The 26,463-nt window shown below is 47.0% G+C and overlaps 1 protein-coding gene across 1 annotated transcript; it reads left to right on the top strand.

Moving 5' to 3' along the window:
* Positions 1-855: 855 nt before the first annotated feature.
* On the top strand, positions 856-25,058 carry ALKBH5 (alkB homolog 5, RNA demethylase). Its single transcript, XM_075899762.1, has 5 exons — positions 856-1,860; positions 1,974-2,823; positions 11,658-11,738; positions 17,562-17,717; positions 19,652-25,058. Exons 2-5 carry the CDS (start codon positions 2,084-2,086, stop codon positions 19,833-19,835), a joined length of 1,161 nt encoding a protein of 386 aa, XP_075755877.1. The 5' UTR covers positions 856-1,860; positions 1,974-2,083; the 3' UTR covers positions 19,836-25,058.
* Positions 25,059-26,463: the final 1,405 nt, after the last annotated feature.

Consider the following 26,463-nt stretch of genomic DNA (forward strand, 5'->3'; position numbering starts at 1 on the left):
GCTTAAAACGGAATACTATTCCGTTTTCAGTTTTTCCGGAAAAGGAGCGTCTACATTGGCAGGCTGCTTTTCCAGAAAAACCCTTTTTCCGGCAAAGCGCCCGTGGCCAATGTAGACACGCTTTTCCGGAAAAGAGCCCCAATCACCATTTTCGCCATCGGGGCTTTTTTCCAGAAAAGACTACTGGGCTGTCTACACTGGGCCTTTTCCGGAACAGTGTTCCGGAATAAGGACTTATGACCGAGCGGGAGCAGAATAGTTTTTCCGGAATAGCGGCTGATTTTGTACAGTAGAGCATCGTTGCTTTTCTGGAAATTCAAGGGCCAGTGTAGACAGCTTGCAGCTTATTCTGGAAAAGCGGCTGATTTTCCGGAATAAGTGGCCCAGTGTAAACACAGCCCATGAGTGCACGCCTATGCCCTAGGGGTGGTACGTGCCCCGTGGTCTGTTCCCATCATTCCCACTTTACCCCTGGCAGAACTGCCAGTGCCATGTGGCAGCCATGCAGGGAGCAGCAGATGCTCCAAGGCAGGGGTGTCCTGCCTGATGCCTGACTCTTTTTGCCTATCTCCGCCAGGCTGCTCCCGTGCACCCGCCATCGCCCACACTGCTACGGGGAAACGAGCGCGGGTCTAGGCACGGCTCTCAACTCCAACCCCATCAGGCACCTCTATAGACACCCCAGCCCCCTACTCTCATAAGGGTCCTCCGCCTTTCCGCACAGCTCTACGCAACTTTCTGCATACGCAGAACCCCGTCTCACAGCGACCAATGAGCTAGACTTTTCCCTTTGTGCCCGCCTCCTCAGGGCAGCTCAACCAATCAGCATCGAGCCGGGGGAACAGGTAGGTTAAGTTGAACCGCAACGGGGGGGTGGGGGAGAAGCGCTGTTGTGGGATCGGTGATGCCCTCACCGAACGACACCGCCCTCAGTCACTCGCTCCGCCCCACCCGCCTCCCGGGCCACCCGGACGAAAAAGTCTCGGGGGCTTGGCCAAGCGGCGGCGGCTGTGAAGCGCGGCGGCAGCCAAGAGGCGGCGGGCGCCGCGCGCATGCGCAGAGGGCCGGCTATGGGGGGTCCGCGCCTGCGCAGTGCGCGGCCTGCGCGCTAGGCTGCCCCTGAGCTATTTATAATGTCGGGCTGGCTCCTGGTGACGTAGCGAGGAGTCCGAGCGGCGTCCGCGAGCGCGTCGGAGCAACCCCCCCCCTCCCCCGCCCCACCTCCTGCTGCTGCGATGGGGAGCGAGGCGGCGGCCCGGGGGCTGCCGGGAGCCGGGGCAGCAGCTGGGCACGTGCCAGGCTCCGCCACTGCCTGAAGCGCGAGCCCCATGGGCGGCGGGCGCCCGGCGCAGAGCGTGGGGCCCAGCAGCTGACAGCCCGCGGGCGGCCCGGAGGCCTCGCCCGGCCCTGCGGCAGGAGGCGGCTCCCCCCTGGCCTGGAGGGAGGCCCCTGCAGCCGAGCCCTGCTCCCACGCCGGCCCGGCCGGGGGACCTGCGCGCTCCCGTCCCGGGCCCCCCCTGCAAGCCAGGAAGTGGCGGGGGGACGGAGCTAGCGGGCCCCGGCCCTAGGAGCCACGAGGGGAGGCTTGGCCTTGTGCGGCCTCCCTCCTCCCTCTCCTCTTTCCCTACGCAGCTACCGGAGAAGAGCCTGAGCGAGAGGTGAGCGTCCAGTCCCTCCCTCCTCCCCCACACACGCACGTGTCGGGGGGCACCCGGCGTGGAGCAGCGCACCAGACCTCTCTTCTTCCCCTACCCAAAAGAAAGGGAGGAACTTCCTGTTTTGGAGCAGAGCCTGGCCCTCTCCCCGCCAAGGAGTCGGGGCGCTCTATGGAAGCGTGGAGCTGAGCTACCTGAATCAAAGGTTTCTACCCCCCCACCCCACCCCCACCACCACCAGAGCAGTGAGTTGGGTGGGTGCCCTGTGTGTGGAATTGGAATATAGAATCTGCTCTGTGGATCTCTTTCCTTTTGGAGCTATCCCAGCAGGACAGGGAGGCCATGAATAGCAGCAGCACTTCCCACTCTTTAACCCAAAGAGTCGTGCACCGAGAAGATCAGTAGAGGAGGTGGGTTGCAAACGCACCATGGCGGGGAGTGGCTACACAGACCTGCGAGAGAAGCTGAAGTCCATGATGCCTTATCGGGACAACTACAAAGGCAGCAGCCTGCGGGAACCCACAGAGTCCCCCTATGGGGCAGTTGGGGGTGCTGCTGCCACAGAGCGCAAACGCAAGTACCATGAGGACTCAGATTCTGAGCCCAGTGACTATGAAGAGCAGCAGAAGGAAGAGGAGGAGGCCCGGAAAGTCAAAAGTGGCATCCGGCAGCTTCGTCTCTTCAGCCCAGATGAATGTGCCAAGATCGAAGCTCGGATCGAGGACGTGGTATCTAGAGCTGAGAAAGGCCTCTATAAAGAGCATACGGTGGACAGGGCCCCTCTTCGGAACAAATATTTCTTTGGAGAGGGCTATACGTATGGGTCCCAGCTTCAGAGGCGAGGCCCTGGTCAGGAAAGGTTGTACCCGCAGGGGGAAGTGGATGCCATCCCTGAGTGGGTGCATGACCTGGTGATCCGGAAGCTGGTGGAGCACAGGGTGATTCCTGAGGGCTTTGTGAACAGTGCCGTGATCAACGACTACCAGCCTGGTGGCTGCATCGTCTCCCACGTGGACCCTATCCACATCTTTGAGAGGCCCATCGTCTCTGTGTCTTTCTTCAGCGACTCTGCGCTCTGCTTTGGGTGTAAGTTCCAGTTCAAGCCCATCAGAGTCTCCGAACCCGTCTTGTTCCTGCCAGTGAGGAGAGGAAGTGTCACTGTACTAAGGTAACTAAGTGGAAGGCCTCTGAGTTTCAGCAGCTAAACCTGAGTCTCCTTAGTAGCTTAATAGAGACACAAGTTACACAAACAAACATCAGCAAAAATACATGCCTGATTTTTTTTTATTTTTTTTTAAACCCACCAAAGCTCGTGATTCTATATATTTTTGGTTAGTCTCTAAGGTGCCACAGGACTACTTGTTTTTAAAGTTACAGACTAACCTGGCTACCCCCAAGACTTTTTAACATGCCTGAATTGTTTATATTGCATCATAAACACATGGGCTTTCCACTGAGTGTCAGGATTAAGGAAAGAAATTTGGGACTGAGGCTTCATGATCAGTGAGGGTCAGGTGAGAGCAGTGATTCAGCTCGAGCAGCAGACAGTGACGCAGCTAGGCCTAGGAGGAAGACAAGCCCATTTGCAGGGGCCTCAATAAGAATCTGTCTGCGTGTGGAATGTTAGTGGATTGACGCTGACTGCTATCTAGGGTCAGGATACACAGGGAGACATAAAATGGAGCCCCTGCCCAGCAGTATGTTTGTTATGGAGCAACTGATTTAGGCGTTGGTGACCAAGCTAAGAATAGAACCCAGAAATCCTGACTTCCTGTGTGACTGTAAACAGAGAGGTGAGGTGGCCTCGTTTTTGTTCTCCATCTGTAAAGTGGGGATATGAAATCTTAGCTGACTTTGTGCAGAATACTCTGAGATCTCCTGTGTATGCAAGTGCAAATTGTGTAGTCCCAGTATAAACTGCACAGCAGCCCTGTCTCATAGGTACAGGAAGGTTCTCCCTGTTCCCCCTTTACAGATGGGAAAACAGCCACAGAAGTCAGATGATCTGCCCAAGGTCATGCAGCAAGTCACTAGTAAAGCCAGGATTGGGACTTGGAAGAGCCTACCTACTAATTTCTTTTTCTGTCCTCTGGGTCATGCCTCCTCTCTTAACTACATAAAGAATGTTGAGGTTGGCACAGGGAACAGCCAGTTAAGTTGCATGTGTTTTTGTGGAGCAGGTGGGTTTTTAGGTGCCACAGGAAGGAGGAAGTCCGATGATGGGAGTGCATAATTTTATGATCAACTTTTATAGTACGGCCCTTAAGCTAACGGCAGTCCTGCAGACTTCATTTGACACGGATAGCCAAATATCCCTAACTTTTTCAGCAATGCCAAAGGGAAGTATTTTAGCTATTGTATGAGCTGGTAAACGTGCATGCTGGCAGCAAGGCAGTGTGCGTATAATACCATGTCATGCTTTGGCTTGCAAAATGATTGCTGCAGGGGGTCAGGAAGGAATTTCCCTCTTCGTGTACATATAGCATTGTACGAGTGACCAGGTGTGTTAATAACAGATAGTACTTACACTGCTTTGTATCTCTAAACTGCTGCACAAATATTAGCTCATTCTCCCCAACACCACCTGTGTTACATGACTTTTAGACTGGTGGAGATAGAAAATTGACAGGTAAGTGAGCACTGCTCTCTGAGAGCTAACTAAATCCTACCTGCTCATTCCAGTGGTGAATATTGGCCTGCGATGAGGTCCTAGAGACTGCCAGAGACAGGATCCCCTGCCTTGATGGACTAACAGTTTATCTGGAATAGTAAATCTTACATTGTTGCGAAGCATTTTATCTGGAGAAGTGTAAATGGAAGAATATCGGTCTGTTCCTGCTCCCAATTAAGTTAACTTCAGAACTTTCATGGCCTCGTATTGGAGGACATCAGCTCTGTATCGACAAATAACTGAGACAAGCATAGAACTAAAACAGATTTCTGAATTGTGCTTTGAGAGTTACTGAAACATTGATGGAATTAATTTGCTTAATCCAAGATGAGAGATTTAGTTTCCGGTAAACAATATTTTAAAATGGGGCTTATTTCCCTTTAAATGCAGCAGTTAGTCAATATTTAGCTCTTATAGGACAACCTGCTGGAGGGATTGGATTGTGATATTGTGATCCAGGCTGCTTCAAAGTTGTAATAACTTTGTTAAAGTTGCCAGGTTAGAGAATGAACATGGCTTGCAAGCCTTCTAGATTCTGCTGAACATGAAGCCTATGAGCCAGTCCTCTCCGGCACGTTGTAGTCAGCTCTCCAAACTGAGGTGTGTGTGTGTGTGTGTGTGTGTAAATCCAAGTACGTACACTATAATCGCCATACTCCAGATGTCCCTAATTTGAGAATACCTGTGGTACGGACCCCAGCAGGCAGAAGCGGTTCTGCCACTGCTACTTCCCCTCCTGCCAGCTGGGGGAAGAGCTGCGCTGTGCCAGGGAATTTTTCCCCCAGCCACTCCCATTGTGGCAGGGCTGGGAGGGGGGGTGCAGTGCCTGGGAGTGGCTTGCCAGGTAAGCCCCCACCCCCATCCCAAACTCCCTGGCCTGCCAAAATCTTCAGTCCAGCAAACCCTGTTTCCTGTGGGGTGCCGGATTGAAGAGGTTCAAGTGTAGTTCCTGAAGGCAGTTGTTCTGAAAACAGGGAAGCTGTGTGGGTAGAAGTAACATGCTGATAAAAAGGTCTGTGTGACTCGGGTATTGCTGGATCAGTGGTTGTTCTCAGCAGGACTATGTTCCTGGGAAGCCAGCATAGCAGCATTTATTTGGCTGCATGTATTAGAGGGGCAGGGAGCCTATGGCCCACTAATTGCCTGGATCCAGCCTCTGAGGCTTGGGGCTCCCCACCACCACCCAGCATCAGGGAGCTGGTGATGGCACTTCAGGCCTGCCCCACCCCCCAACATGTCTGGAGAGCCCCAAGCCTTGCAGGAATCAGGCAAGTCGAGGCCAGGTCCAACCCATGGGCTCTGCCTGGCAGGAGGAGGCAGCAGCAGCTCTGTGCACTGCCGCTCCCCGTGACTGGGGAAACAGCGGGGTTGGGGAGTGCTGCCTGGAGGCTTTGCCCCCACTGCACTGACTGGCCAGAATCACAGCCAGTTGGAGCAGTGCCTGAGAGTGGTGTGGGCCACGGAGCCATGTGCATCCCCAGGGAACTGCAAAGGGGAGCATTCCCCCCACTGCTTCTTACACACACTCTGCTCTGGGGCAGGTGTGCAAGAGGAATGCGGGGAGTGTCTGTCTTTCTGCTTCTCAGTCGGGGGCCATGTCAGTGAGGGAGGGGTTTTTTCCTCATTGGTGTGGCCTCCAGCTGATGTTTCTGTGGCTCAGCGGCCCCTGACACACACAAGGCTCCTCACCCCTGGTGTGTTAGGTCTACGTGAGAACTGTCAAAGAAGCTGCATCTCTCCCTCTCATTTTAATTCACTTTCCCACCTCTCTCTTTGTCCCTTTCTGTGTCCCCTTTACTGTGTTCCTTTCTGGCTCTTAGAGCTCTCTGTGGTTTCATTCTGACCTTGAAGCCACCCATTTTCCCCTTCCACTCATTCTGCTTCTGTGGCCTACACCTTCTTTCATTTGGCAGTAGAGTTTTTGGAGGCTTGTGTGGAGGGGATATGAAGGAAGGGTCACTTCTTGCTGCTTCTCATCCCTCCTTCCAAGCTCTAATGGTACTTTAGCTCCTGTTGAAAAAGGTCAACTTGAAACCTCTCTTCTCTCCACCTTTCAACTGATTGTTGTATTTCTTTTCCCATTAGGAAGTCTGAATCAAGCTGGGTGTCGTTTCAGTGCCGCGCATTGTAGCCTAGATGCTGTTGATTACAAACTCAGCCATGTTTAGTTTCCTTTTTTAAAAGGAATCTCAGTATCAGTAGGACAGGTCTAGTGTGCAGGAGGCAGTGGTAGGAATATAACTGCTTCCCAGGCTTTCCGAGACTGCCTTGATGGAAGGAGAATACCTTGACTGTCTTCCCCCTCTTCCCCCTTCCTCCCCCCCCGCCCCAAAAAAACCACTTGCATAATGGGAGAGCTGTATTATATCGAACAACATGTCTTGATAATATTGGTATATCACCATGGATATTAGACTGTCTGGAAATGTGGGCTGATCTTCACAATGTACAACATTCAGCAGAAAGCAGATCTTTATCTCTTTGCTAAGGATACATCTTTCAGCGTGGGTCCTGAAGGCAAATTATTAGGCTTATGTTACCTAGAGAATAGATTTCCTAGCCAGAGCCCATTAATGGAGATGTTCACGAGAGGGATAGACATCAGTGAATTTCACGAGTAATGCCCACACTAGAAACCTAGCATCTGGAGTTAGGTGTAGGGCTGTAACAGTGTAGTGGATTAACCAATAAGCAAAAACTTATAGGTTTAATGCCATAGACGACACACATCTCCCTCTTCCTCCCAGTACATTTTTTTTTAGCAGGCTGGCCAGCAGCCTGGCTCACGCCTGGCTTGCAACGGGTCTGGGGCCTACCTCGCTGCAGCTCTGCATTTAAAGTGTATTAGGTGCTGGGCAGGAAGGCAGCCCAGCTCAGTCCTGGCTCATGCTGGGTCCGGGACCTATCCCCGCTGTGACTCTACATTTGAAGTGTATTAGGAGCTGTATGGGCAGGCAGCCAAGCTCAGTTCCTGCTCACGTGGAGTCTGGGAGCTCAGGCGTCCCCTAGACAGGGTCTGCTACCACCCCGCGCTGCTGCCACTTTATCAGAGGCAGCAGCATTGGGTGACAAACAGCCAGTCCGCAAGCGGAGCTGATTTTTAAACTGGCTCCCCTCCCTTCCCCTGATACAGAGGAAGCAGCATGGAGTGACAGAGGGCTCCTCTGGAGTGAGGCCGGAGCGCACTGGCTGCCAGTTCCACCCTCAGGGACTATAGAATAGTTGACTAACCGATAAGAATTTATGAGGTTACTCGACTATTCAATTAACCGATAGTAAAATCCCTAGTTAGGTGCTGTGTCTGAACTTTGCTGGAGTGGCAGAACTACATCACTTATGTCAGTCTTAGGGTAAAGATGCTCCCGACCAGTCCCCATTTAGTTAATGTAAGGGAGGGGGAGAGGGCTTTCTTTCTACTTTTGATTCCCCTGAACCTCCTGGTTGCTATGAGGGGAAGCTCTCTAACACATTCCTTCCCCATGCCATTCTTTGGACTTGCCTCAGCCTATGCTCCTGGCTTGCTCGCCAGTCTGAAACTGACAAGATGTTAGTTTCATTCTCTTGCTACAGAGCAAGGCTCCAGATGAGCCTGTTTTCCTTATAGTTGCAAGATATCTTTCCTAGCTATTTAGAAACTTTATTAAAAGAGAGCTTAAACTTCAGAACTGAGTGTGGATCCCCTTGCTTATCAGCGGAAACGTCATGCTCGTCAGTGATAAGTAAACGTGTAGGTTTTTGAAGCTCTGCTCCAACCTGTAGAGTCCAGTCAGCTGAGTCAGTGAAGAAGAGAGCCTTCTAAATCACTGAAAATAAGGCTGAGGCCTTAAACCAAACAGCCAGTGATTTCATATCTATAGATACTTTATGGTGATGAAGTAAGATGCAAAGCCCTTTGAGATTGTCAGCTCTTTTGGACACTTTCAAACACACTTTGTCTAGTACCCTAATAACTTGCACTGGCAGTAACAAGTAGAACGCTTGTGTGTCTCTTTCCATCGGGGTTGAGGTTGTGACAGTGTGTGGGGAATATGCTCTGCTTCACCAGAGATGAATACCCCGTATCTCTCAGCAATTCCTTGGACTAAGGAATGGCAGTGCCTGGGTCAGACTTCATTGGGAACATTTCCTTGTTAGAGTGAGCAGCTGTAATATGTTCTCTAACAGGCATGGTATGCAACTGGAATACCAGTCATGCGCAATGTGCTTAAACAGGCAGCACTTCAGTTTCCCTGTCGGTGAAATTAGGATAAAACTTCTACTTGTACTAGATGGTATCGCTGAGAAACTGAAGTCACTTCAGACAGTAAGTTAAGCCTTTCTTCTCCCCCTCCCTCCATGAGGTATGTATTTATCCCATTTTACAGATGGGTAAACAGAGGCATGCAGGTTAAGGTATTTGACCAAAGTCCCAAAGGAAACATTCAGTAGAACATGGAATAAAAGTGCAATATTCTCTCAGAGATGCAATGAGGAGGAATGAATGTTTGCTTTACAGCTTCAGGATTAGTGTTCTTGAGAGGCTCAGGGACATAGCTGTCTGACTGAGCAATAGGGACTTCGCTCCTGCCTGTGGAGGGCCCAGCAGGAGGGCTGCAGTTGCCGGGCTGGAGCAACCCCGGTCTGGGAGGGGGAGTTCCAGCCCAGTGGTGGGGTCTGGAGTAGGGATGTTCAATATCAGTTAATTGAACAGTCAATTAACCTCCATGAATTCTTATCGGTTACTCAACTATTCTGTAGTCCCTGGGGGTGGAGCTGGCAGCCAGTGCACTCTGGTCCCACTCCAAAGGAGCCCTCTGCAACTCAGCTGCTGCCTCTGATACAGAGGCAGCAGCATGGGGTGCTAGGCGGGAGCTGGTCCGTGAGGGGAGCCAGTTTAAAAATAAACTCCCCATGCAGACCAGCTGCCTGTCACCTCGTGCTGCTGCCTCTGTGCAGCAGCCCCTGTCCAGAGTGGGGTGTGAGCTCCTGGACTTGGCACGAGCCAGAACTCAGCAAGGCTGCCTGCCCATCTGGATCCTAGCCACCGTGGGGGTAGGTCTCCGAGCCAGTGCAAGTCAGGACAGAAGCTGAGCGAGCAGGCAGCCTGGCTCAAATACACTTTAAATGCAGAGACACAGTAGGGGCAGGTTCTGGACGTGGCTTTCTGGCCAGCCTGCTAAAAAATGTATTAGCGGGGGGGCTGGGGAAATGTGTGTTGTCTATAGCATTAACCGATAAGCTTAAGCTTATTGGTTAATCAACTACACTATTACATCCCTCCTCTGGAGCAGTCCCCCAGTTTGCCGCCTCTTTTAATCAGTTAACCGATTAAACATTGTCTAATTAGTTACCCTGTTAAACTGGATTTTACATCCTTACTTGAGAAAAACAAGACACTTTTTGTTTTGCTAATTCTTACCCTGCTGACTGTTCAGTATGGGGCTACTGAGGGACAGAATGCATTCACTTTGCTATTTCAAATTTAACGTCTGTTTCTTCTGCATGGAGCTTGGGCAGACCAGCCTTGGGAGCTTATTGCTGCCATCTTGGCATATGCCTCTTGGCGCAGGGAGGCAGCATATCTAGGTTTACAGTCCTTGCACCACTACCTGTTGCCTGTCTGTAGTCACGAGACCCTTTGGTTTCAAGTTGGCATTTAACTCCTCTCTGGAGTGTACCTGCTTGACATGAAGGAGTGTTCAACCGTAAATTGGCTTGTTTCCTTAAATCAAAGACATTATTGGGGTTCTTTTAAGATCAGTGCTAACATGGGTGAGCTGATCTTTAATTGCTTCCCTGGCGCTAGGAGAAAAGGTACTGAAACATAATAGAGCCCCGTAATAAGCGCCATTGCATCACACTTCCTCATTCTGGGTTACACCTGAATAAAACATTCTGGAAGGATCAGTGTGAGACTCTCAGTCCAAGAAACAATAAAAACCTTCTTGGAAGGAGCAAAAGGTAGTGTGCTCTCTCTGGGAGTCTGGGGACCCATCTACTGGATAACTCCATGCATGTAACAGGAGCTGTCCTGTGCCCTCTATGCTTCTCTGAATAGACTTGCTTGAGTAACCTGCAGTCCCCTGCTTCAGACTAGGGATGTTAAATTTAGATGAATTGGCTAATTGAACAGTCGATGCAATTTGCATTGACTATTCAATTAGTCAAATAGGGCGCCTCCACCTTTGAAGTGTAGCAAAAGTCCCAGGACTGTTGCTACGATTCAAAGGTGAAAGCGCTGCAGGGAGCTTGGGGCCAGCGGGGGACTCAAGCAGTCCGTCCTCTTCCCCCCCTGCCCCCCTGGCCCTGTGCTCCCTGCAGGGTTTCAAACCGGAAGTGCCGTGTGGACCCCAGGGTCTGGCCCTGGGCTTGTACGCAGCACTGCCGCTTTGAAGCACCCTCTCCCCACCCCACTCCTTGCTGCCTCCAGCCTGCATACCTTGCTGATTGCACTGAACTCTGAAAACTATACTTTTCTGTTCTCATGGTTTCCTTTTTAGTGAATTCTAAAGAGATGTGTTTACTGGCAGTAGGTTGGTTTCCTGAAATTAGTCTAAAGACACAAGTCTAGCTAAGTCATCTTCAAGCATGCGTCTGGGCCTTGATAACTTCAGTAGTAAAATAACTGTGGCTCCGTAGGAGGGCAGTCAGCTGCCTCAAGCAAGCAACAGAGCAAGGAGTGGCTGTGGAATGCAGGGAAGTACCTTAACTTGTTGGAGAAACAGGTTGGTCTTTCTAGTGCAAGGGCATTCTTTCTCTGCCCCCTTCTTGCAACTCTGCCTTGCACCGGGCTAAAACTCCTGGTAAAATTCACCTGTCATCCCAAAGCCACAACAGTTAAGGGAAGTTAAGACAAAATCCAGTAATCAACAGTTGTCTGCAGCTTGCCTGCATTAATATCCGTTATTATTGAGATGGCTTTCTATGCAGGGAATTACATGGGACTATCCCCTTTGGTAATGGGATGGTGTTACGTTGCTCATTTAAGTTCTTCTGATCATCCGTCACTAAAGGAGGCTGCTGACTTTACTCTCTGTAATCACACTTTAAATATCACTATTTATGAATCAGTGGTTCATGCTCATTTATTTAGATGTGTATTTACACACCGTGGCAGAAAATTTCCAGGACCGGAAAAGGTAATGTCTTCGTTTTTCTCAGCCTGCCTGAACTTGAAAGCAAAAAGTACATAAGGCTGATCACTTAAACTTCATACTGTTCTGCAAACAAATTAAAGAACTGCACCATGGGAGTTAGAGAGTAGGTAGAGGTGCTTGATTCTCTGAAACAGGGAATGATCAGCTTACCAGCAATACTCATAGCTCTTGGCTTTTTGTTTTTGTTTTTCCCAGTGGATATGCAGCTGATGAAATCACGCACTGCATTCGACCCCAAGACATCAAGGAGAGGAGAGCTGTCATCATCCTCAGAAAGTAAGTGTTAAAGAGTTTGGGGGGGATCAAGGAAGAAAGAATACAGTTGACTCTCTCTAGCACTCTGTTACTTCAGAACATTTTTAAAGGGCTAGTATTGAATGGTAAATCACTTGTTGAGTGTTCTAATATTTTATAACACTTTGAATCTTAAATATCTGACTACTTACTATACTTGTTTTGAACAATGAAAATAGACTGCCTGGGTCTGACTTTTTCTTGGGTTCATTTTCTATCTTATGCAACTGCTTTTTACCTACCCAGAAAAAAGTTTGAGTTTGAAAATCACTATAGAGGGTTATGTTTACATCTAAACAGCTGGCTTTTGTTGGCTGCCCTTTAAAAAAAAAAAAAAAGACAGCCTTGTAAAACCCTAAATTTTTGGTCTCAGTTCAAGCTTAATTTCCTCATTAGGCAAATTGGTGGAAGCTACAGTAAAGAATGTTTACCATACACAGATAAACACGGTATGTTGAAGAACACTCAATATAGTTTTGTAAAGGGAAATCGTATCTCATCAATGTATTAGAATTCTTCAAGTGTGTCAGCAGTCAAGTGGACACTGGTGATCCAGTGGATATGGTGTATTTAGACAACTAATTAGAAGCCATGACACAAGACCAAGACAAGCTGCAGCCCGGAGACATTAGTGAGGCAAAATCAGCTTGTGGAGACAAAGGGCAGAGGTGTGAAGCTGACAAAGCAAGAGATCAATGGTCCCTTCTGGCCCAGAAATCTATGAAGATCAGCTGACATCAAGAGAGATGCTATTGTGTGTCTAATAGAATTGCTTTGCTGTGTTTAATAGGAACCACAAGGCTGCTGCAGTTAAAACCAGCAGGGTTGAGACTAGCTGCTGCCAGAGACACAAAACAAATTTGGACTAGTGCCACTTGTGCTACTCACAATTTTTGTAGCCTCTGAAATATTTGAAGGGGCGGGGGTTAAAGTAGGTCAGGATTGAGATGCATTGGTGGGATTGTGGGAGAAATGGGCCTTCCAGGGTTCAGAACATGAGTGGCCCTACTGGATCAGGCCAATGATCCATCTGCCCTGTCTTTAGGAGGGGCTGGTGCCCAGGGCTTTATCTGTGCTACAGAAGAGCATTGGCTTAACTAAATAGATTTAAACTGGGGGACATGCCTTTCCCTCTTGGTTCTGTTTTTGTGTAGTTCAATAGCTAGATTTCCTTTGTTTACACTGATTTAGCTGGCTGACTCTTTCGTTACAGTTTAAATAGATTTGAACTAGATATTAAACTCGTGCAGTTCTCTGGTATAGACCAGGCACTGGGAGTGCAGGGATTTTTATGTCTTGGTAGAAGTGTAGTGGGAATGGTTGCTTTACAATGCCTCTGGAGCTTGCTATTTAGTCAACGAAGTTGAATGCTCCTGTGTATTTGAGCATCCTGCATTCTGCCTCACTCCAGGTTAGGGCTGGAGAAAGCCCAATGGGAGCTTGTATGCCTTCACCAGTAAGAATGTGATCGCTATGCAAGTCAGCCCAGTAGCTAAGGATGCCACTCTAGCATTCCTTTTAGATAGAGCGGGATTCCCCTTTTCCCACAGTCTTAGCACCTACCAGATGTGGTTCCTAAAATGCAAATATTGCACGCTGCAAAAGGATATGCTATGGACCTTGCAAGCTACAGCTTATTTAGCTACAGCGTATACATTGTAATGCTAAGACATCTGCTCCTTGTTGAACCTAGTCTGCGTCACTATGCTGCAGGGATCTTTCTAAACACTTGCATCCCATAGCGCAGGTTGCAATGGTGAAGTTATCACAGCCTATATCATGTGACTGCTGCTGATTTTAATAGTGTGTTCATACAACCAGGAAAATAGCTACTTCCTTTAGGTAGTCTGTGGCTATCATAATACTGATGTCCTAAGCAGACCCTCCAGAAAGAATGCACTTTAGATAGCCAGAGAATCTGACTTTTCACCAAGATAAATATATTATGGCAAGGGTGTCTAGCTTTAGACTTCCTTGTTGTTAGGAACAAGGATATCGAACCATGTGGTGATGGCGCCACATCGAATCTTCATTTCTGAATACAGTCTGTATGTGACATGTTAGAAACTCTGCTTCTTTGATCGTGAGTGTAGAACAAAACTCTGTGTATTGGAGCAGTGCTCTGAGGCTTGATCAGTTTTGTGGAATATTTTGAGCGCGGCATGGCTCCCAAGTAGGTCATAAATGCTTCAGTGCAGTTAGAACATAATATTTACAGTGTGTCCTGTGTTACTAGAATGCAGGGCAATGAGGGTTAAGGATGTTAAATATCGACTAATTGAATCGTCAGTGCATTCAATTCGTCGATAGGGCGCCTCTGCCTTTGAAGTGTAGCAACTGCCCTAGGGCTGTTGCTACACTTCAAAGGCGAAAGCAGGGCATGGAGCCTGGGAATGCTCCAGCTGGCCCTAGGCTACACAGCAGCGCTGCATGGAGCCTGGGGTCTGGTCCCAGGCTCCAAACAGCACTGCCACTTTGAAGTATCCCATCCTCTCCCCCTCGCTGTCTCCCTCTGATAGAGGCAGCAAAGGGGGGGGAAGCGACTAGTCGACTAGTCCTTTACATCCCTAATGAGGGTAGCAGAAAGGGCTGGAATTTATCTTCAGCTTAAGAGGCTGGAGACCCTTAGGGGGTTGAAACTGTGAAGTAAACACAACACCCTCTTTTTATTTTTTAAGTACAGGTTGAACCTCTCTGGTCCAGCAACATCTGTGGTCTGGCATGATTTGAATTAGCTGGATGTCCACTTACAATGGATGTGGCCAAGTTTCCCACAGTCCCATAATGTTTTACAGCTCCCAGTGCTGGCTCTCAGTGTTCTGCGCTGCTGTTTAGCTCTGATTACCCCTAAATGTCTTTTGGTAGCCCCATATGCAGTAGAAGTGTTGGTAATGCTGCTAGACAATATTGACCTCATGTCGTCTGGCAAATTCTCTGGTTCGGCACCAGTCAGGTCCTGAGGATGTTGGACTAGAGAGGTTCAACCTGTATAACTTTAAACAGGGAAAATAAACATTGTGTTAGTGCAGCCTAGTGAAACCTGCTCAGATACACTTTGGAAGTTGTTTCCAAATGGTAGTTCAAGCTTTTTGTAACACGTATTGCATATTGTCCACATTAGAAGGAACCTATGTTAATTGACATTAGGATTGCATAATTTACTTGCTTGTGTGTGTTTTCCCTTTTTAATGTCCTCTGTTGCCTAGCTACACTTTTTTTAAAAACTAAAGACTTGGAGGGCTCAAGCCACGATTTTGAATGCAATTAAAGCTTTAAGTATGATTGGAAATGCAGGTCTCAGTTTCTGTGCAAAATGTGTGGGGGGTTTTAATCCATTAGCCACCCCCAATGTTAGATCATGTCACACCCTCAGACACTTTATTCTCTCTCCAAAAGTTGACTCTCATAAAATCATTTTTGCATGATCTGTTCATGAAGTGCTTGGGGGTGAGAAAAAACTGAGGTTCTGTTGCTCAGCTGACAGTGCCTTTCAGAACGCTCATTTGTATCATTCATTAATCAGAAACAGACAACTTGTGTTATATTTGGTATGTTGGGGTATGTCTACACTGCATTCCTCTTTCCAGAGGAATGAAAATGCAGGTGAGCAAAATTGCAAATGAAGCTCGCATTTGCATTTCCTGTGCTTCATTTGCATAATCACATCTGGCTGCTATTTCGAGATGATAAACGCTGTGTAGACGCAGTTATTTCGAGGGGGGAAAAAAATCTTTCAAAAGTTTAAGGGTTGTTTTGAAAGAAGGGTTTTTTTCTCTAAAAAATGCTGCGTAGATGCTGTTATTTTATCTCGAAATAGGGTATTTCGAAATAGTGGCTGGACACGATTATGCAAATGAAGCGCGGGAAATTCAAATCTGTGCTTCATTTGTAATTTCGCTTGCCTGCATTTGCATTCCTCTCTTGAAAGAGGAATGCAGCTTCTTGCGTGAGTAATATGCAAATGAGGCTAAGCGTGGAATATCGCTGAGCTTCATTTGCATATCTAATGAGCCACCATTTTTTTTCAGAAAAGGCTCTTGCGCAAGGAGGAGCGTCTACACTGCCGTTCTTCCTGAAAAGTAATAGGGTTTTTCTTGCTCAAGAAGGGGCAGTGTAGATGCTCCTTCTTGCGCAAGAGCCTCTTCTGAAAAAAATGGTGGCTCATTAGATATGCAAATGAGGCTCAGCAATATTCCACGCTTAGCCTCATTTGCATATTACTCGCGCAAGAAGCCACGAGTGTAAGCGTAGCCAAGATGAATAGTTCTGGAATGGCAATAAACTGGGTCAGCATATGACCTGCCATTATGTCTGCATTCAGTGTTTAACTAGGATTAGTTCCGAATTCTCACTTATTGATTAGGGTCTGAATTCCAGTAGGATACTGGTAGGTAATCTGGACTCTTAGTAATCTGACACTACTTCCTTTGTATGGTGCAATTGGCAAACCTACATACTTTGTGTGGGCATGGCCTTTTTCACTGGTCAGCACATACCTGCTGCAAAGAGAGTAAGCTGGTAAGGGCTGCTGGAGAGGATGGTTTGCCTTGTAATTGGAGTTTCATAGAGATTGCATGGATCATCTCCACCACATGCACTATTACCTCATTATTTTAAAGCTTTTTAATGCTAGGCTTAGGTCCCTGTGTGGCTTCAGTAGTGCATGGTTTCAAAGGCTTATATCTGTGCATAACCATGATGCAGCCACATACAGAGTACTCAATAGTACAAATCCTGAATCTGTAGCATAGTTTCTGTAAACTCTGTTTCCTGGACACACATACCGAGCCAGCTACAACCATGTCTGAGCAAACAGCGCAGTTGGACAGAATTGTTCTGTTTTCTAATTAAGCTGTGCTTGTCAGACCCTGTTGTACACTGCTGCAACTACTAGCATGGTTCCATTCTAGAATTGATTAGATCTTTTTTTGGTTGAGATGACATGTTGCAGCTTGCTTGCTTGAACTTCCTTCCAGACTGTTACCTGATGACTACTAGGTATTTGAGTCTGTGTCAGTCTCCAGCAAAACTGCGGTTTGCACTGGTGTGCTCTCTTGATCCCCATGACAGCACTCAATGTGTAGGGAGATCGCAGTGGTGAAGCGAAGTACAGGCAGTCCCCGGGTTGCATGGATCCGACTTACATCAGATCCCTACTTACAAACGGGGTGAGGCAACCCCGCACTAGCTGCTTCCCCCCAGCAGACCAGGGAGACGCGAAGCTAGCGCGCGCCCCCCCCCAGCAGACCAGGGAGATGCAGAGCGGCTTTTCTCAGCAGACACCTCAGCTTGAGAATAAAGGACTGAGGAAGTGAGGCGTGGGAGAATAAAACTGAGCTCTGGAGAAATGTTTGGCTAGAGTTTCCCCTACAATATGTACCAGTTCCGACTTACATACAAATTCAACTTAAGAACAAACCTACAGTCCCTATCTTGTATGTAACCCGGGGACTGCCTGTATTGCAATATGGCTCAGAGGTGAGAATTTTGCTTCATCACTTTTAAGTTGCTGAACAGTCATTAACCTTTGGAATTAATAGTCAAGTTAATATAGGCCAATATGTGACCTGTGTGTGAGACCCTGTGCAAACTTTTTTTTTTTTTTAAGAGGGGAAGTGGGAGTTTAAAGGGGGAGGATTGCAGGACAAAATATCGTAGGGCAAAAATGACTTGTCACTTAACCTGGCTGATAGGCCTGGCTCAGGATCTACTCTTTGACTAGGCAGAATGGCTACTTTGATACATCAGCATTGTCCCCAAAAGACTCTTTGGAAACGTTTGTTTTTGTTTTTTTAACATTCACAGAACAAGACTAGATGCTCCTCGATTGGAAACAAAATCGCTGAGTAGCTCTGTGTTGTCACCAGGTTACACCTCTGACCGTCTGTCAGGAAGCAACAGGGACCAGATCCTGAAACCAAAGCGGTCCCATCGCAAAGCAGACCCTGATGCTGCTCACAGGTAGGAGGAAGGCTTGTGAAAGTTGTGATCTGGCTTCAGTGATTCTGCTCTGTGAAGTGTGAAGTTTCATGGCATGTATCAAAATAATGGTAAATGCCACCCACCCATGAGCTTGGTAATAATCACAGTTGTTAGACCAGCCCATTTCATAGGCCTTGGTATGATTCTTGCAAAGATAACGCACCATCATTCCTGTAATGCTATTGTATAGCAACTTGAACTGTCCTATGTAGCGTGGCATTTTTTTCTTGTGCATTTAAAGTTCTGCTTAAGTTTTCTCCCCTTTCCTGTCTCAGGGCTGCCTACTCCACTCGTACTTCCTAGGAAATATAGGTCTGATTAATCAAAATGGCTTTTTTAGAGCCAAACCTTTAAAGCTGAGCTTGGATTTTAAGCTATTTGGCTTTTTGTTGTCTGGATTGAATAACAATAAATTCAGCTTGCGATTGGTAGTACAGTCATTCAGGACAATAAAGTTTCCCTGCTGCTAAATTTTGAATTGTATTGACAAGCTCTTATATAAAATAAAACTACTACTTTTTGTTACAGGATAAAAGGTTTTCTCTAACAGGGAAGAGTGGGGCGGGAGGTACATGTGATGTTTCTCATGCCTGTTTGGGTCCCAATCCTGCATTCTTTGCATACCCAAACTCTTGCAGGATTTGGCTTCAAGAGGGATTTGACCACTGACTTATTCCTGGAAGTGGTCCAGTGAGTTTAGCAGCTCCAGAAGCTGAGCCAGCCTTGAGAGTGTGTTTATGGAACCCTATCCAAAAGGAGGTTTCATTTGGCCTACATAATAACTTCTACCTGGGAGAGAGAATTCCTGTTACAGGAAAAAAAAAATGTTGGCTCACTTATGATGCAGAATCATGACAGCTCAAAGCCAGCTGTCCAGTGTAAATTCTAACCAGTACCCCTGGCACCCAGAGGTGTCCCTGAGCCTTAGCAAAAGTTCAGACTCCTTAACATCATGTAGAACCAAAAGATTGGCTTAATTTCATGGCTTGACTACCACAGGTTTCAGCCCATGCTGCAGTGAGTCAGTTGAAGGGAATCTTATTTCTGTAATATTCCACTCTAGTAGTCCCAGAATAATTGTAAGGCAAGAGGAGAATCACATCTACAAATATGTTACAGCTAAATGTATTGCAAACTACACTCCATAAACACAACTGCTCATACAGGAACAAAGTTTATAGACCTGGAAGAGTCACTATGTCAGTACAACATGGGGAGGGTTGTTTCTCCTTAACCTGAAGGTTATGTTCTTACTCTGTCATTTGTCCCACACTGCTTGGGTCGCTTCAAATCAAATCGGTCTTGCAGCTGCATAATTTGGTGGGCTCTCTTGTAGCTGACTGGTTTCAGTAGTAAAGAAAGAGCCTTTTAATAACTTGTGATTTTGGTTCAGAAGGAACATACATCACTATAAGCAAAACCCTCCCCTTAGCCTTCATGTGACTTTATATTCTGCTTTCCCAGTGTTGGACTCCACAGGAGTTCTGTGCTTGTAGGAACACTGCAGTGATGTAACCTGACAGTGTTGAGAGAGGTCTGCCATGTGCTCCAAAGGAGGAGGTAGATATTGGTTAAAGTAATCATGTAACCAATACGATTGTAAAATCAGTTACACACAAGTTTAACCGGATGCAGCTGCTACTGCACCCCCCTCCATATTTTATGTGGGACTCTGCTGCCACCAGTCACACTCCACTGGAGTCCTAGGCTCCAGCAGCAGCATAGTTTAATAGTTAACCATTAACTGAAACTGGTAAGATTGCTGATTGGTTAAAGGCGTGCATCACTAGTTCCAAGTGGTCCATTTGGTCAACATAGGCAAGAAGTTATAGCTTAAATACCACAGCTACTGAGACACATTTCTTACGTCACAAGTGGGGGTCTGCTCCAAATGTTTTTCTTCTTTTCCTTAGGCCACGGATTTTAGAAATGGATAAGGAGGAGAACCGGCGCTCAGTCCTCTTACCAAAACATAGGAGAAGGAGCAACTTCAGCTCTGAGAACTATTGGCGAAGGTCTTACGAGTATACGGAGGACTATGAGGAGGAGGAGGAGGATGGAAGTCCAGCCCGGAAAGTTAAAATGAGGCGACATTGAGACATGAACTTTCTGGAGTCTCAAAGCTGAAGAGATTGGCCTCCAATTGATGAAAACTCCCCCTTCCTCCCTCTCCACCCTCCCTCCACCTCCCAGCTATTTCTCATCTAGCTTCAGTTTTGTGTTTTCCTTTCAGGCTGAAGAATAATTGGAAAGAATATGGCTATTTGTTTTTATTAATGGAGTAATACTGAGGTCTAAGTATTGATGGAATACGGAAGGTGCCACCGGCAGTTTCCAAAGTGGTTCCGCAAAGGCGCATCTTCTCTCTCGTCAAGTGGCTGCTGTTACAGTTGTGCCAGCCTGCCCAGTCTATGGTTTTGAAAATACCAAAAAGTTAACTGTTTCCTTACTGAAGATTTAAGAATTTCAGTTTTTCCTTTGCTTTAAGTTCACCTGTGTTTCTTTTAATATGTTCTAAATACCTTGTTTGACCCCAAGAGTTGAAACTCTTTGTAGTGGCCTCATACTCCATGCTACACCAAAGGGCTCCTAAATTCCTGCTTCTGTTTATTACATAGTTTGGAGAGGGGGTTGGTTTGTGTGGGGGGTGTTTTTTTTTGTTTTTTGTTTTGTTTTGTTTTGTTTCTTTTTTAAGGTGTCCTACACCAACTGGAAGTTTGAAGCTTTGTAGGCACCTCTTATTGCAATCCATTACAAAGTATTTAGGATATTTGTTGCACTTTAGTAACAGTTTTTAATGCCCTATGCTTTCCTCCTTCCCCCCACCCACCCCTCCCACTAGTTTGGGCTTGCAAGCATCTTGTTTTCTGCACTGCTAACTGAAGGATGTATTCTCTCTGCAAAGGCCAGACATAAGCTCTTGCTCAGATCAGTGCTTCTTTAGGTCTCCACAAGGAGAAAACAGGCTTTTTTGGAAAGAGGGAGGAACATTGGATTTGAAGTTGCTCCATTCGCTTGACCCTTCTTGCTAACAGCATCATTATAATATATTCAGATTTTTTTTAAGCTATGGATAAGTGTCTTAGTTGGCTTGATTGAGGCCTGTCAGGTGACAAGAATGAGCTGTGTATTGGTCCCCTAGGCCTCTGAGTAAGAAAGATTTGTGCATGTGTGTTGGATACATGTTTTTCCCTTCTCCAAGCTAAGGAACAGTCAGACCAACATGTGCAGGGCTAGCAGATTGCACTTGAAGGAATGTGCCTTGGCGACACCTGGGGAAGAGCTGTCGTTATGTTGGCTAGCATCTTGGCAGAAGAGGATCTCTGCCTTTCTGATTCAGGAGGGTAAGGACTCAGACTATGTTCTCTCTGGAGTACTCTGTTTGAGGATGCTTCAGAGCATTGCACCAGCTTGAAAAATCTGTCAAGCTTCTCAGCCACAAAGATGCTCTGATGCACGGAAAAAGTGTGTGATATTGCTAGTGCTATTGGGGGGGATAGACTTGTTCTTCCCTCAGTAACTTCTGGATGCCTGGTGGTTGGCCTTTTGAGGCAGGTCTGCTTTGCTTAGATGTCAGATGCCTTCCATGTAACTGTTCATAGCATCAGCGCCCATCACAATTGGTCTGTGTCCCTCTTCTTCTGTTGTCTCAGTAAATAGAAATTCTGGGTGCAGTGAGTCTCTTGGACAGCTACTTAGTGCTGTGACTAGAACTCCTTGAGTCCAAGGAGTTAATAGGAGAATTTAGGTATTTTAATATGCTTTTCTGATCATCTTTCCATATTACCCTGGCTCGAAGCCTCAATGAGTTGTCAAAATTTGGGGTCTAATAACTTATTTAGTACCCTAATTTTAATTAATACAAATTAAAACGCTGATTCCTTGAATCCAGATGTCAGCAGTTGCAAAGATTGTTTTTAAAAAAAAAAAAATTCTTTACAGCTTTACCTTCCTTAAATATTTTTTGTAGTTTTTTTCCTGGTATCGTGTCTCGAACACTAGCTTTGGTCCGTATACTTTACAATAAAAAGATCTAATATATTTTGTAATATGTCTGGTGCTGTCAGGAGGAGTCTTCAGTCCAGAAACCAAGCATTGCTCCCTCATGTGCTGTCTATTGGAAATCGAGCATGTTTACTAACCTTCTGGGTTTGCATGTGTGGGTCTCCTCCTCCAAAATGTGCAAGTGGTTCCTCTTTCATGCTGAGTCTGTTTCAGACCACGTCCCACCATTGGTCACAATGCAAACAAAACTACTACTGACTTCAGTAGAAGTCTTATTTGCATAAGGATTACTAGATCCAGCCTTTCAAAGGTTATCCTTGGCTTGGTTTGTTTTTTAATGGTGTTTTTTTGTTTTGTTTTTTTTCCTGGATGAGAATTCCAGTTGGAATTGCTCAAAGTTATGAGAATAGTCTTTTGCCAACCCTTTACCTCTTCCTCCCCCTCCGCACGGAGTTCTAAAAGTTCATGCTTGTGGCTGTCTTTAAAATGTAAATAGCATTTGAAAATATGCTACTAAATTAGAACTCGGTCTCCTAGCTTGCTGATGAAGGTAGCAATCCAGCTCCAAGACACTTTAACTATGAGGGGAAACGCTTCCCTTTTCGGTTTCTCATGCTGGATCTGCTGCATTGTTGCCTATTTATGGCTGGCCTCATGAATGTCGCTGGTTTAAGATGGTGACTCCTAGCTGGAGGCTGAGGCATGCCTGTTTGTTTTTAATTAGAACACTTCTGGATTCATGATTTAAATGCTGCTAAAATGCCCTGTGTGCTTTTAGGGTGCTGAGTGCATCGTTCTTCTTCTGACTTGCTTAAACATAGCTTTGGCTGGACAAACCATCGTGATCTCTGCTTTTTCCCATGAAAGCCCTTTTCTGATATGCAATGCACCCTCCTCCTCAACACGCTGTGTTAAGTCTACCTCTACAGTAAGGATACTGTATTCTGGCGCCTCAACTTCAAACAAAGTTGGTTGCAATTGTGCCTCTTTTGTGATGTGATATTAGTGGCTCCCAAATCCACACTTACTAGAGCAAGGTTTGCTGTGTGACCCACATGGGAATGAGGTACTGGATCTGTCTTCATAAAGGACCTCAAGACTGACTAATGGATTATGTAGAGAGGTCTCTCTTCTAACATGGTACAAATAACACCTTGTTCTAATTCTTATGCATTCTGTGTAGACAACAGGTACCTTTTACTTCAGATTTATTTTTGTATTCTTCAGTGCAACTTTTTCCAGTTCTCCATCATTGCTGTTTGTTCAGTTCTTCAGGTTTTGCTTGAGTGTTCAGGAAAGCCTTTAGTGTTGGTCTCAACGCCTGTTTGTGGGTGTTTGGGGTGGTTGTTTTTTTTTTAACTGACTGCAACACCGATGCAGGAAGAGATTGGGGCATAACTAATTGGACTCAAGGCATCTTTCTCTGTAAGGCAGACATCACCCTGCATCTTGGCAGTCATCCTCCCCAGCTGTACAGATTTTATATAGACACACGTATGTATATCTGTAGATACATGGTTTTTTAAACTTTTTTGCACTGATCAAAGCGAAACCTTGATTTAAAAAAGTGGAGAATTTACACTTTCACACTGATCTAAATATCCCGCGAACCTGCAGTACTTTATCTGACAGAACAATGGCTCAGGGTGTTAACGACACCTGCATGTACTCTGTGGCTGGCTCGCAGCAGCCGAGGGGACTGCTTGCAAGTCCCCCATCAGACGGGTCTGCACTCTCCTAACCTAGAGAATGTCCAGATGTTAGGTGAGTTTTGATAACTTGAGTTTGGTTAATAGCCACCCCAATCCACCCCTTTTTTCATCTCCTTGGGGGAAGGGGAGGAAAAAAGGTAGTTGTTACCGGCTGCTCAAGAAAGGGAAGGTGGAGCTGGTGGCTTCTAACAAGGCCTTATTCACAAACTTGACCAACTTAGCTTTTCAAATCTTGCATGGTCTGGTATAGTGATGTGGTCCAAATTCCTCTCTGTAAATCTGTGTGTAGTATGCATAACTCATCTAACTATCTACATCAAAAACACAATAAAACTACTCCCAAAATGCTCCCAAACCTACACCATGACCTTATTTTTGTTACCTAAGAAAAGTAGATGCTTTTGGCTTCTCTGCAAATGAAGGCTGGGGAGGAATTTGTATCGTTGCTACCGGCAGCTGTATGTAGCGGAAGTGAATCTATCTAGTGGTAGAATCAAAACTGAGCCCATTGCATGGGCTTGGTTTGTCCATAAGAAAAGAGTGAAAAGGTTTTCTTAAGTTTGCTTGAAGCAGAACATCACTCTGCTTTTGAAGCATCCGGCATCCTCAGCAGTTCCACTTAACAGCATCTAGGTAAGTTACACAGTGCTAGGAAGCTGTTGTTTGACACATCTGGCTTTTACCACCTGCTAAATTCTAATCCAGCTGTTGTACATAGAGTTGCGACAAACACGAGCTGTAATCCAAAGGCTTGGTTCATCGTGACAACCTGTGAGTTGATATTTTGACAACTGGCAGGCACACTTCTGAATTAGTCGACCAAGTAGCTTCTACTGTAACACTTCACTCACATCACACCACACACACGCACACACATATGCAGGCATAAGCTTTTTTGTTGGTTCCACGGTTCCTGTGCAGGGAAAGGGTCTATTTCTTGGTTTTTCATGTTAGCATGAGGTTTGATAGCAGTGCTCACTGGAGATGGGTCTAAACCAAAACTCCCAGATCCAAACAGCCCTGAAATTTGGGAGAAGCTGAGTTGGACCCAAACCCCATGACTTGGTCCCACCTCTAGTGATAAGTAGTTTTTATATGCCAAATGCAGTTTCCCTCTTTTGAGACAAAGGGAATGCTAATCTGATGCTCTGACAAGCACCGTAGTATCTCTTTCCTCCTTTTTTTTCCCCTCCCCTCCACTTCCTTTGCCCTTCCCCCCCCCCCCCCCCCCCCCCGCCCTTCCCCACTCACGCTCTTAACAGAGTTCTGGCTGACTTAAATTTTGTTTTTTAAAAGATTCTAACTTTTTGTTACAAATAAATAAAAAGTGGCAATATTTTTTTCTGTAATAAGTTTTTCATAGGAAAGCGTGGTTTGTAAACAAAGTTGTACAGTTCTGAAGTTTGAGATACACAAGTACTGTGTGGAACGCTGTAAATGGGGAAGAGATTATTTTATGTACAGTACAATGGGGGAATCTTTTAATTCTGGTTGATTCTTAGGAAGAATTTAGTTCTTCACTGTCAGGGTTTGGAATTTCATGATTTCATTTTTTTTCTTGTATAGAATGCTGCATTTAATTGAATAAAAGCAGAAAGCATCACTTGCCTGTGTGGGGGTTTTTGGGGGGAAGGGGTACACTTCAGTTCTGATCCCAGTTAGGTTATTGGCTTGCTGCGTTGCCTACAGTGAGTTTGCTTAGGCTCATACTGTGTCAGGGATCCTAAGGTGGCTCTTCAACAGAAGTCACTGGTACTCCGCGTTTCTGAGTGGTGGGCCCTGAGTCTCTGGGCTTTGTGTACCCAACGCTTCTACAAAAGGGTTGTTTCCATCCAATGAGAGCTGAGAGATTGTGCTGGGGGGCGGGCAGCACACGGTCTTCCCCTGGCACAGAGAGCACATGGCTCCAGCAGTTGGCTGCTTTGAGCAGCCTGGGACTGTAGCAGATCTTGCTGGGCTGCTGGTCAGGAGCCGCCTAGGTAAGAGTCTGGTACCCCACCCACTCATGCACTCCCTTCTGCACCCCTCCCCCAGGTCAGAATCTCCACTGCACCCATATCCTCCCCTGGACTCCTGCCCTAGGTCACAATGCAGATCCCTGCACCCCCGCTTCTCCATCCCTACCCCATGTCACAACCCCCTCCACCCAAACTCCCTCTGACTCCACATCCTCTCCTGAACTGCAATCCCCTACCCGAAAGCTCCCTTCTGCACCCAACCCTCACCCCCTCTATAGGAAAGTGCAGCCCATGCCCGCTAAGCAAAATCTTGGAGTGTCCCCATTCTCTTCCCCCCCCCCTTAAAAATGGCTGTCCAGCCCCGCTCTAGCTGAAGTCCGGGTGCACCTAACAGCTGCTGTGCTTGCTCCCCCTCCCTTCCATCCCCCATTCAATCTGGAGTTTTATAAATTGTGTGTGGCTGAGGGTCCATGTCCATGGGAACTTCTTAGCTAATTCTTGGCTTGGATGCTAGCCCAGGGCTTGGATTAGGTGTGCGAAGCAGCTCTGTTTCTCTACCTTTGCAGCTATCCATGGCGCTGTAGTAGTACAGTAAACCTCCAGTGGTCTGGCATCCAATGGTCCGGCACTCCTGATGGTCCAGCGCCATCTGGAACCTGGAAGTGCTCCGGGCAGCCGGACAATTGGAGCAGCTCTGCCCCCGGCTTCCCCGAGTCAGCCGCTGGTCAGTTTCAGCAGCTGCTGAGTTGGAGACGCCTGGGGCAGAGCAGCTGGAGTGCTGCCAGGTTGGTACCCTAGCGCTGCCCCTCAGCACTGCGGGACCAACCCGGCAGCACCCCAGCTGCTCTGCCCCTGGCTTCCCAGAGTCAATTTCAGCAGCGGCTGACTTGGAAGTCTGGGGTGCTGCTGGGTTGGTCCTGCAGTGCTGAGGGGCACATCTCCCTCCCCCACCACTCCACCCCAGACCCTTCATAGCCTTCCCTTCTGATGGTCCGCATATCTGCTAATCCGGCACCCCCTGGGTTCTAAAGGTGCTGGGTTATCGGAAGT

Source organism: Pelodiscus sinensis, chromosome 16 (genome assembly GCF_049634645.1).
Source record: "Pelodiscus sinensis isolate JC-2024 chromosome 16, ASM4963464v1, whole genome shotgun sequence".
NCBI lineage: Eukaryota > Metazoa > Chordata > Testudines > Trionychidae > Pelodiscus > Pelodiscus sinensis.

What these genes read in the sequence shown, in the direction of transcription:
- ALKBH5 (XM_075899762.1), top strand. Translation starts at nt 2,084, where the DNA reads ATGGCGGGGAGTGGCTACACAGACCTGCGAGAGAAGCTGAAGTCCATG. An exon ending in GGAAGTGTCACTGTACTAAG is followed by an intron (nt 2,824 to 11,657) that starts GTAACTAAGTGG and finishes TGTTTTTCCCAG; the next exon opens with TGGATATGCAGCTGATGAAA. An exon ending in GCTGTCATCATCCTCAGAAA is followed by an intron (nt 11,739 to 17,561) that starts GTAAGTGTTAAA and finishes TAACATTCACAG; the next exon opens with AACAAGACTAGATGCTCCTC.